General features: G+C 33.4%; 1 protein-coding gene across 1 annotated transcript; it reads right to left on the minus strand.

The window, feature by feature from the left end:
* Positions 1-7,259: 7,259 nt before the first annotated feature.
* LOC128197531 (uncharacterized) lies at positions 7,260-10,924 on the minus strand. Its single transcript, XM_052879587.1, has 5 exons — positions 9,935-10,924; positions 8,649-9,889; positions 8,299-8,569; positions 7,553-7,862; positions 7,260-7,438 (listed from the first exon to the last, which is right to left on the minus strand). Exons 1-5 carry the CDS (start codon positions 10,922-10,924, stop codon positions 7,260-7,262), a joined length of 2,991 nt encoding a protein of 996 aa, XP_052735547.1.
* Positions 10,925-12,340: the final 1,416 nt, after the last annotated feature.

Genomic DNA, 12,340 nt, shown 5'->3' on the forward strand with positions numbered 1-12,340 from the left:
ATTGTTAGTATACTAGCAAATACATTAAAATGAAACTTGTCTATAACAAAACTATTTATAAAAAAATCATTTAATAATTCACTATTTTTAAACTATCGTCACTTCTAAAATATCAGTTTCTCGAGTTTTACAACAGTAAAAACATAACATTATCTTGAACGATCTCAAACACTAAATAATGAAAATGTATCTAATATTAAAAAAATAAAGACCTAAATTATAATGTTTATTTCCGGACATGATTCAATTTACAAGCTTTAACATCAATTTCGTCTTGTTTTTATTTTGTACTAGATTATATTCCACAATATTCCAATATATATTTCAACATACGCATTTCACTTTAATATAACTCAAAATTCTGATTCAAAATTATATAATTATATTATTTTATTACACATAGATAATCAATTATTATATTAATTCTATAATTTAATACAAACAAATTCATACAAATATTACTTTTTAATCTTAATATTACCGTTTCAAACAAAGAAACTTGTACCTATGCATCAATAATTAGTTATTATAAACTGAATGTCTACATTAATAATAATATCTACTCATATTTTTGTTTAAATTTCTTAACTTCAATTTCATGTTACTCTAACCTTTTTAATAGAGATAAAATATGTTTGCATCTTATATTATATTCCTATGTGCAAGTTGTTTTTCATTATAATGTTTTACGGGTAAAATAATCACGTGTTATGGGTAGCAGGTATTTTATTATCCACTTATAAATGAATCGTGTGTGAGTATTATATTATTCGTACTTGCAAGTATTTGTTACCTGCAAAAAATAAAAATAAAAATTTAATTTATATTTGATTAATTTAAATTTAATTAAAATTAAAATTAATTTATGTTTTATTAAGTTAAATTTAAATAAAATTAAATTTTAATTTATATTCTATTTTTATATATTTTTGTAATTTTATTTTAAAAGTTTATAAAAATATATTTTTTAATTATTTGCGAGTATTTTTTAAACAAATATCCGTCCGAATAGCAGACAGGTAACAAGTAAATTTTGTTTTTGAGGGTCAGATAACAAGTAGACACTATCCATGTCCGACCCGATCCATTACCATCCCTAGTTATACTTTCTAAAATCTATTACCTTAACATACAAAAATCAATATTAAAATAATAGTATTTATTTTTAATTAATTTGTTATATAAAAAAAAAGAAAAATACAAATGATTAATTTATTTTATCTTATTATCAAACCCTTTATCTAAATATTATATTTATAATTATACATAATTATAACAATTAAATATAATTATATAAATAAATTACTTATAAATATAATAATAATTATATTAATTTTCTTCACATAAATTTAAGAGAAAAAAAAACAAAACAAAAACCTCATATTAGTTATATATAAAATCATTAACTTTTACACTGCTCTCACCAGTGTTTGATTCTTATGTTAAAGCATATTTCACTTTAGACGTTTACAATGTTAAATACTTGTCATTTGGAAAGTGAAAGCATTTTTTTTTTCATATATGAGCAATTAAATAAAAAATCTATATAATTTTCAAGAAATTATCCCACGTAAATTAATTTCCATAAAGAAAGAGTTTTTTTAGTTGAAGTATCTTACTATGGTATGTATATATTACGAAGCCATAAAAGAAAGACAAATTTTCGAAAGAATTCATATATTTATATTGTTCTTAACAAACTTCGCAAGATATATAACTCCTATTTTTTTATAAGCTATTTATTTAATTTAGGTCTTATTTTTTTTTTAATATGAGATATATTCTATTGGTTTAATAGCCAATTTAGTCCCCACTTTGGTTGAAAAATCTCAATTTAGTCCCTCGTTATAAAAGTGTTTTGAATTAGTCCTAACTTTTAAAATAGTGGGTCAGATTGGTCCTTTCTGTTAAATATAAGTTAACAAAATTAATGGATGATGATGTGACACAACTTAAAGCTAACGAGGGACCAATCTAACACATCAGCTTTAAGCTGTGTCACATCATCATCCATTAATTTCGTTAACTTATATTTAACGAAAGGGACCAATCTGACCCACTATTTTAAAAGTTAGGACTAATGCAAAACACTTTTATAACGAGGGACTAAATTGAGATTTTTCAACCAAAGTGAGGACTAAATTGGCTATTAAACCTATTCTATTTAGTGTCTGAGACCATTTAAGATAATAATGTCTTTTGTTATTGTAAAACCCCATAAATTGGTATTTTAAAGGTGGTGATAGTTTAAAAATAGTGAGACTCGATTATTATAATATTAAATGATTTATTTATAAATAGTTTTGTTATGAACGAGTTTCATTATTTTAAAATGTACCATCTTTCTAGAAAATACTTTTCTAGAGTTATCTACCTTCTTTCTAAGAGTTCTAACTCCCGAGTCATCTCTTTAACAATCAGGAGGTGTCTAATAAACCACGGTGACGAGGTCTACATTTCTATCCGATCAATTTTTGTAATAGAGCAAGTAAATTTCAGTTCCTTTTTTCTTTCCACTCTATAATCGCATTAAAGCATGGAAGTTTTCATTGCATGTGTGTCTTGTGATGTTCTTTGAGCTTCTTGGTAATTCTAAGGTTCTAAGGACTTTTTCCTTTTTCAATTTGGTGTTTTGTAGGTGTTTCTAAAGATTTCTTGTGTGAGAAGTAATTGGGGTCTTCTTAGAGTTTGGTATCATCAATATAAGGTAAGGGAAGCAAATTCGTTTTCATATATGTATTAGGAAGATTTTAAAATCTGTTGTTTTGGTGTGCATGCGATTATGTGATAGCTTGTATGTGTTGAATTGATAAAAATAATATTTTTTGTGATTAATGATGTGCCTTGAGATTGTATGAATATATGAATGTTATGCAAGTGTATGTATGCTGAAATGAAAATGGTTGAATTGTAAGACATTGTTGATGATGTTATTGGTAAAAAGGGGAGGAAAATATATCAATTGGTGGTCTAAATTGAGGAGTATTGGTATACAATTTCACTACAAGAAAAAAGTGTATTACATACAGCAAAAATCCGTATATAAGACCCAAAATCCGTATATATTTTGTGTTTATATACGGATTACATACGGACAAAAATCCGTATATAATACCATCGTAGCTAAGTTTACATATGGATTTATCCGTATATAACTTATATACGGAAATTATATACGGATTTATCCGTATATAATTTATATACAGAAATATCCGTATATAACTTATATACGAAAATTATATACGGATATATCCGTATATAAGTTATATACGAATATATCCGTATATAATGGTTTAACAAGAGCTAAATAAATTCCCTATATATAGCAGTTCCCCATGCACAATATACAAGCAGACCTGGACATTATAGTGAACATTCACCATTGTTATAAGCAAACCTAGACATTATACATTTCACATTGACATATAAATTCAATAAGGTTTTCAGATACACTTAATCCACAAAGGAAACATTGTATATGAATACATAAATATTGTTTACATCAATATAACTGTTAGAATAAACATTAAGTAGTTCATAAACAGATTGTAGTTGTTGTTGTAAATAAGTTCAACAGTAATGGAAATAAGTTCTATAAAATGCCTAATAATGCATGTAATCATTTCCATCTTGTGGTTGTTCATCTGGTGGTTGCTGGTGTGGTGGTTGCTGTTTTGGTTGGACATTATTGGGTACTTCATTTTGAACTTGAGGATTTTGAACGTTTAAAAAGTCTTGTGTAGCTGCGGCTGCTGAAGGTGGAAGGAATGGTTGGATGACGCCAATAAAGCTTTCAAACTTTTGAAGCTGCTGACCATATTGTTGTAACTGCGATTTGAGGTTAGCAATTTCTTCTGAATTTTGTGGTTGAGCAGTAGAAGATGCCTGTGTCTGTTGGATGTAACTATCAACACAATCATATTGGGAAGTGACATTTCCAATGCCGTATACACGTCCCTTGTATTTTCCACTAGCAGCCTCTAACCAACATCGGTTTCTCAATCTTTCCTCCTCCGTAGGGTCTAGAGGAGAGGATGTTGAGACACCAACAGATGCAGTCTCAGATCTTATTTGAGAAAATTTTGCAACAAATTTTTCCTGTTAAATGAATAAATATTATCATTACACATGAGGTTTAAAAACCGAAAATTTATAATGTGATAGAGTTAGTACAAACTTACATGGGTCCGCCTAGACCTTTCGTCCACAAATTCCCCTGTTGATTGACGAATATGTGTCTGCTGAAATATTTCATCAACATGCACAGACCAACCAAGCTCTTGTGACTGCAAACAAAAGGAGTTGTTAATAAATATTTGTAAAGTTTATGATTACAAATATAAGAAAAAAAAATGTACAAGTTATATACCAAACGAATAGCATGCTCATGCACGCTTATAGATCCTCCAGTGTGCAAACAACCACCCTTTTCAGATGTCCGATTTTTCTTTGTCGTTTCACACTTTTGTCTATAAAGTGGCATGTTCCACTTTTCCAAAAGAGCATTCCAAGTATCGTCCCCCAGCCAATGAGGTCTTTTTCCTAGAGTTCTAGCTTTTTTATACGTCTCTGAGAGTCTATGAGATGCCTTGGTGTGATAATTTTTTTTGACCTTTTCCTCATCTTCAGGCTTCCATGAAACCCTTCTCTGTTATATTAGAAATAATAGGTTTGAATAAGTAAACAAGTTCAAAGTATAAATTTAATGCAGGACACCGACTATTGACTTTGTAACAGGATTGGGAATGAAAAGTGTTTACCTTAAAACGTTCGAAGAAGACATCTCTGGTTGACTTAGGGATTGAGCCCCATGTTAGCCATGGCTCATCAAACTGTTCCTTGATTGTGGCTGTGATTGCCTTCGATGCAGTTTTTGTAGGATAAAACCTAAAACAAAATTAAACTCAAACATTACAATAATACAACAATGAATTGTCTATATATTAATTGAGTTAATTTTTTTCTTACCCTCCTCCAATGGGTGTAATCATTGGACGACTATTGGAACATTCTTCCACGTAATTGGCGGCTGAACTAGAATGTGGATCTCCATCCTCTATACCAGGTGATGGTGCAATATTTCTGGGAGTTGATGGGTTAGAACCAACATTGGGAGAGAGTGAAGCCATTCGATGAGGAGGCACTTGGTATGGAGTGGGAGTCAAGCCAGGCACTTGTATCGGAGGTGGAAGAGATGTACCAATAGAGGTAGGTGTAGATGTAGGAACTTGATGTGGAGTGGGAGTGAAGGCAGGAACAACTAATGGAGGTGGAACAGATCTACCAGTGGAGGTAGAGGTAGGTGTAGTTGGTTGACTGGTTGAACCAATTTCATTATTGAAACATGTCATCAACTTCACTACATAAGATTTCTTCCCCTTCCTCTTATCAGAATTTCCTGAAGGTGGAATAGGAGGGCCAGAAGGACCTGATGCCATATTCTTGAACATAATATATATTTTTATACAATAGAAGAAAAGAAAATTTAGAAATAGTACAATCAGAGATACAAATATGGAACAAGCAAACCAAAAACAATATTATACTCCAAAAACAAACAAAAAACACTAGTACAAACAAACACATCAACAACAGATGAAATCACATTGTTTCTGTGATATTTGGAAAAACATTCACACTATATTTGAAAGAAGTTGTACTGCATTGATTTATTCTGTGTGTTGATCCGTGTGAATGATGGAATATTTTCTTGAAATTATAGAAGCAAAATTTGATTTGGAACTCATACACATCACACGGCCATGGCAACCAGCCACAAAAAAATGGAATTTGATTTCTTAAAAGAATGAAGCACTCACGGCACAATTGAATTGAAGTGAGGTCCAACATTTGGTTAAAGGTCACACACATCCAATCACTGCATGACAATTCATTTTAGCAAGCATATAACACATGAACAAAAGTGGAAGCCGCCACCTAGGATTTCTTTGGCTTAAGAGAATGAAGGAGGCCGTGAAACATGGAGGGGGCCACCACTGACGGTATTTCTGTATAACATATGGGAAATTATTCTGAAAAGTAGAGAAGCATACGGCCCATCATTATTCTTCTTGACGGCAGTTTTGTTACGTCCGTGAGTGCAGATTAACTTTGGAATATTGGAAGAAAGTAGATGCACTGTCTCGGCTCTTCATTCCAGCACACGTGAAGCAGCTTCCAAGCAAAGAGCATCCAGCGGTTGCCACATGAAGCAACATCACAGCAGCTTCACCACGTTGAGAGCTCACAGCCCTTGAAGAGTACACGATGCAACAACAAAGGAAGCACTCCACGGCCTGGTTCAGCACACTATGGCAGCAGCTAATATCCAAGGAGCTGGAGTGGTGTCACGGCTTGCTGGAAGTGCTGGAACACTTCAACCAAGGAAGCTGCACACGCACACACCAGTAGCAGCACATTGAAGAGGAAGCTTCACATAAATGTCCAACTTGAAGCCACCAAAGAAGAGGAGAAGGTCACGACTGCTGATTTAATTTTGGAAGTTGAAAGAAGATGAAAACAGAGGGAGAAGTTTCAAGGTCCAGCTGGGAGAAACACACACGGAGAAGCATCACTATCCAGCATGCATAGCAGAGGAAGCTACAACAGTTTGGAGTAGGGCACACGGTTGAAAGGATTTTCCGTGAATGGGAAGCCTAAGCAAACGGACACCACATAGAGGGCCTCTTTTGTCACGGCTAGGAGCAATTTAGTACAAGAAAGTCAAAGATGCTACGCGGACAAAAAAATGCAAAGTATGGAAGAAAATTAGGAAGGCACACCAATAAAGGGGGAGGGCTGTCCCTCCATAGAAGGATATAAGCCAGTTGCAGCAGAAGAAAAAAAGCACGGCCTTGAGACTTGGAAGGGGTCACGATTCTCTTCCAGAGCTCTCTCTTTCTCATATTTTCCATTTTCCCAAACAGTGCACAAATGTAGAATTTTATTTATGAAGCTTGTAGTGTGTCAAAGAAGAGTTGTTTTATTTCATTTTATGTATACTGTTGAGTCATTTTATTTTATTAAATTTCAATTTCAGTTAAGTGCTTTTATTTTTACTTTCTCTTTTATTTTACCCGTTATTGTTTTATGCATTGTTAAATTTCACCGTTTCTGCATATGTATACCCTCTCGTCATTCTGACTTTGCAATAAAACTCTATTAGTAAATGTTTAATCTTAAGATTTACATTGATAAGAACTTAAGATTGTGGACAACATTATAAGTGCAACAAAAATAAGGAGGAACACTCGCTAACTCTATTCAGTGCTAGAACTACGAAATTCATCTTCATTGTCATCTTCACCCTGTCCCTCTGCATTGGATTCTTCTGATTCCGTTGTATCTTCATCTATCTGCCCTTGAAATGATGAAATATTGTTAGGGTTCACTTCTTCAAGACCAGCTTGTACATCTTGTAATCGGACTACTTCTTCAACTTCAATGACGTCATTAACATGTGACATTTCCTCCACTTGGTATGGTACATCGGCTTCTACATCATTCGAATCAATGCGACCTCTAGGCTTCATTTTTATCGCAACACACCAACCTCGTTTGTCCGTGCGTGATGTAGGATATGGTACATAATACACTTGTTGTACATTATGTGCAATTATAAAAGGATCAAACAACACATATCTTTTATCCATTCGAATATCCACAATCCCATACTTTGAATCCACCCTTGTACCTACTCTCGATGGATCAAACCAATCACAATAAAATAATACAATTTTCTTTTCTGTGGTTGTTGAATTGTATTCCAACTCATAAATGTGTTTAATGACACCATAGAAATCATCTTGACCTCCTTCTGTTAGCCCTTTAACATGAACCCCACTATTTATTGTCTTCTTGCCCTGACTCAATGCATGGGTATGAAATTTGTATCCATTAGCAAATAATGTGTGTCATTCCTTTACACACCTTAAAGGACCAAGTGATAAATCTCTAAGATGTTAGTTCCTCACACTTAAAGGATTGTTATGAACCTACAACCATTCAGGATATGAACCTATTCAACAATGTAATGATTAAAGAATTAAGTAAGAAATGAATGTGTTAGAATGATAGGAAGTCGTACTTTTTGCCTGAACCACAATGGGAAATTAGCATGTATGTATGTCGAACTGTTTGACTCAGATAGTTGATAGGTATGTAAGAATGAGCTGTTGACATGTATGACGAGATTAGATCAAAGACAATTAATTATATCAAATGAAAAAATTGGGAAATATAATTGATTTTGGAGGCTTACTCAAGGTAAGGTTCAACTTCATTGCAATTGATCAATACATGAACATGAGCTGATCTCAATTCTTCATCACTTAACCAATGTGTTGATTCCCTCCCAGAATGACGGCTAGGTTGGTCAAACACTGATAATGTTGTCGTTAGGCTTTCTATTTGAATGTCTACTTCATTTCTACTGCTTTGTGGTGTTAACATGAAGTTTTTGAAATAGTGGGAACAAAAATGAGTTGTTTCTCTGTGCAAGTATGATGCGCAAATAGATCCTTCAACCCTAGCTTTATTCTTTATTGAACGTTTAGCATATCCCATGAACCTACAAATTTGAAACTGATATGTTAGGATTTTTGAATTATATGCGTAGTAAATTGAACGATAAGATGTCATATTGTCACCTTTCAAATGGGTACATCCACCTATAGTGGACTGGTCCACCAAGTCGTGCCTCATATGGAAGATGGATAGGGAGATGTTCCATAGAATCAAAGAATGAGGGAGGAAATATTCTCTCCATCTTGCACAGAATGAGAGGAATGTTTTCTTCCATCTTCGCTAGGTCATCCTTGTTCAATGTAGTAGAACACAAATCTCTAAAGAAATGACTTATCTCTGTAATGGGATTCAGAACATGAGACGGTAAAGAACTAAATGCTATAGGAAGTAAGCATTCCATAAACACATGGCAGTCATGGATTTTCATCCCAATGAGCTTTCCCCTATTGACATCAACACACCTTGACAAGTTAGAAGAATATCCATCAGGCATCCTAAGAGCTTTTATCCAATGACAAACTTCTTTTGTTTGATCTGCTGAAAGTGTATAATTTGCTTTTGGCTTATACATGTTTCCATTGGTATGACTTTTTAGCTCCAAATCTTTTCGTCTACAGTACAAAGCTATATCCATTCGGGCCTTGTCATTGTCTTTTGTCTTCCCCGCAACATTCATCACAGTATTAAAGATGTTGTCAAAGAAATTTTTTTCAATGTGCATGAAGTCAAGATTATGCCTTAACAAATTATCCTTCCAATAGGGTAGATCCCAAAAGATGCTTTTTTCCGTCCAATTATGCCACTCACCGTATCCATCAATTCTTGGTGCACCATTTTCAGTTATTTTAGGATAACCATTGATTCTATTCCAAACTTCTGGTCCCGTAAGATATGGTGGTGCATCATCCATCTCCACTTCTCCCTTCTTGAAAGCATTCCTATTCCTCCTAAAAGCATGATCATTCGGTAAAAACCTCTGATGGGAGTCAAACCATGAATTTTTTGCCCCATGATATAATCTAAAAGCCTTTGTATGCTCCATGCAATGTGGGCATGCCAGTTTACCATGAGTGTTCCAGCCGGACAACATACCATAAGCAGGAAAATCATTAATTGTCCACATTAGCATGGCCCTCAAAATAAAGTTTTGTTTCCTTGAAATATCATATGTTATCACACCCGTCCACAGCTTCTTCAATTCGTCTATCAAGGGCTCTAAGTACATATCTATGCCAACCTTTGGATTGTATGGCCCGGGAATGAGACATGTCAAGAACATGTAAGGTTTAGACATGCACATTTCTGGAGGAAGATTATAAGGGGTGACAATAACTGGCCAACATGAATATGGTATATTTGATGCCTATACATATGGGTTAAAACCGTCAGAGCATAAACCGAGTCGTACATTGCGTGGCTCGATATCAAAGTCAGGATATACTCTATCAAAGTGCTTCCAAGCCTCTCCATCGCATGGATGACGCAAAACACCATTGGTCGACATGTTCTGATAGTGCCATGTCATTTGTCCTGCAGTTTGTGTTGAGGCATACATTCTTTGTAGTCTGGGAATTAATGGCAAATAGAACATTGATTTCATAGGAACTTGTTTTGTAGTAGTTGCTCCCGTGGTACGTGGTTGATATCTTGGCTTTCCACAAAATTTGCATTCAAGCAACGCGCCATCATTCTTACCATATTCATTATCATAGAAGAGCATGCAACCATCCACGCAACAATCAATCCTCTGCGATTGTAATCCCAACTTTGATACACACTTTTTTGCATCGTAGTATGTTTTAGGCAAACCTGATTTGATGGGTGTTGCATCCATAACCATTTTTGCAATAAAATCTATGCATTGGTTAGGAATATTCCAATTTGACTTGCAAGCTAATAGTCTGACACACATTGATAATTTCAAGTCTGATGCTCCTCCATACAACGGATGGTTTTCATCCAACAAAAGATTAAAAAACCTTTGTGTTTCTTCATTCGGAGCCTCTTCAATGTTATTAGAAGTAGATGCTTGGCACGACTCATTTTGCCTAAGAGCATCATGCACCATGTCTTCCATTGTTTGAAATTGGTTAATTTGACCACATTCCGTCTCTACAGCCATCCAACTTTGATGATTTTGTACATTATCTTCTGCAGATCTTTCCCCATGATCCTCCCAAATGAAATAATTAGGCTTGAAACCGTTCTTGTAAAGGTGAACCTTCACAACTCTTCCGTGCAGAATCTTTGTACAATCGCACTTCAAACATGGACATCGAAGACCCCCATCTCTACGATAACGTTCTTGTTCACAAGCTTTAGTTATAAACTCTTCAACACCTAATACAAAAGACTCTTTCAAAGCACCTCTTCCTCTATGACACCTATCTACATCCATGCACGATTTGGTGGAGAACGATCCATGTTCTGTACATAAATCGATTACAAAACAATTAGCCAATGCTTAATATACGTCTCTATATTATGACACGTACCCTATCAAATGGCTTCCTAAAGAATAACCTAAATTAATTTAGGTCCTCTTCTCTCTATCTTAGAATGTTTTTCAACATGTCTCTATCTTAATACTTGTTTTGTACATGTAAATCACTATGCACAATATTATTGTTTTATATTAATCACTATGTACAATATTGTTTTAAGGTTTCGATATAGAAGGATATTGGCCAACCTACATTACGTTGAGCTAAAACTTTCACTACAACCAAGCTTAGTTAAAGAAATATCAAATTAGGGTAGATAGTGGTTGATGTGTTTAATTGTTTAGCTAAATAATTTTAATTAAAAAATCAACATTTAAAGAACTAAATAACCCTCATAATATGTTACATACAGTTGCATAAGCATACATTTGCAATTGGACGACTATTTGAAGGTTTAGGTCTTACTACGAGCTTTGGTTGATTGTCAAAATAAGCTTGTTTTATAGTGGATTGCAGGTACCGAGTGCAACTACAAAAGAAACAACATCACATATCAATTTATAATAAAGTAATAAACCTACCTAATATAACGCACTTGATATAATATCATTCATAAATAATAAAATATCATATAAAAACTAATTATTCACATATACTTACCACTAGCAATGAACTTGAGAACTGGATTTCATGAACTGTGAATGTTGTGAAGAAGTTTTAATACACTAAAATATGAAAAATGAAAGCTCAGAACAGTATAGTAAACACCAATTCAAAATTTCAATGTGCATATTAGAATTTTAAATTAAGAACACCAAGGTAGTAATGTATATGTTTGCAAATTTCAGTCTAAAAGTTTAGTAATGTCGAAATACATGAGACTAATCAAAGTTTAAAACAAACAATATATAAAAAAAATTAATACAGAATAAAATTCTTGAGTCTAGGTAGGCTAAAATGTGCTTAATGATTCAAAACATGTAAAATGCATGGAATGGGGTAATTGGGGGTTCAGACATCATTAAAGAAAGATAATAAATTTCTCAAAACACTACTGGAATAAGAGAAAGCAGGAAAATCAGTGGTAATACCAAATTTATATATTCTTTGTTTTAAACTTTGTTATTCCTAGTATATAAGAATAACCCCAACTTCAATTATATAAGAATAAGATAATATGCTTTCTTGCAGAGCATTTAACTAATTAAGAAGTCAACCTTTCTTTATTGTGGAACCATAGTATCCAAGGGTAGAAAGCAGTCAATCATTCCAAGTTGTCATTTTTCCTGGATCCTGACGTCTATTTCCCCTATTCTTAAACTATTGTTTTTCTCATCACATGCATTGTGCTGCTTTATTTTCTAAGCAAA

Source organism: Vigna angularis, chromosome 6 (assembly GCF_016808095.1).
Source record: "Vigna angularis cultivar LongXiaoDou No.4 chromosome 6, ASM1680809v1, whole genome shotgun sequence".
Lineage (NCBI taxonomy): Eukaryota > Viridiplantae > Streptophyta > Magnoliopsida > Fabales > Fabaceae > Vigna > Vigna angularis.

What these genes read in the sequence shown, in the direction of transcription:
- LOC128197531 (XM_052879587.1), bottom strand. Translation starts at nt 10,924, where the DNA reads ATGGATGTAGATAGGTGTCATAGAGGAAGAGGTGCTTTGAAAGAGTCT. An exon ending in TGGATGTACCCATTTGAAAG is followed by an intron (nt 8,570 to 8,648) that starts GTGACAATATGA and finishes TCAAATTTGTAG; the next exon opens with GTTCATGGGATATGCTAAAC. An exon ending in TGAGATCAGCTCATGTTCAT is followed by an intron (nt 7,863 to 8,298) that starts GTATTGATCAAT and finishes GCATTGAGTCAG; the next exon opens with GGCAAGAAGACAATAAATAG.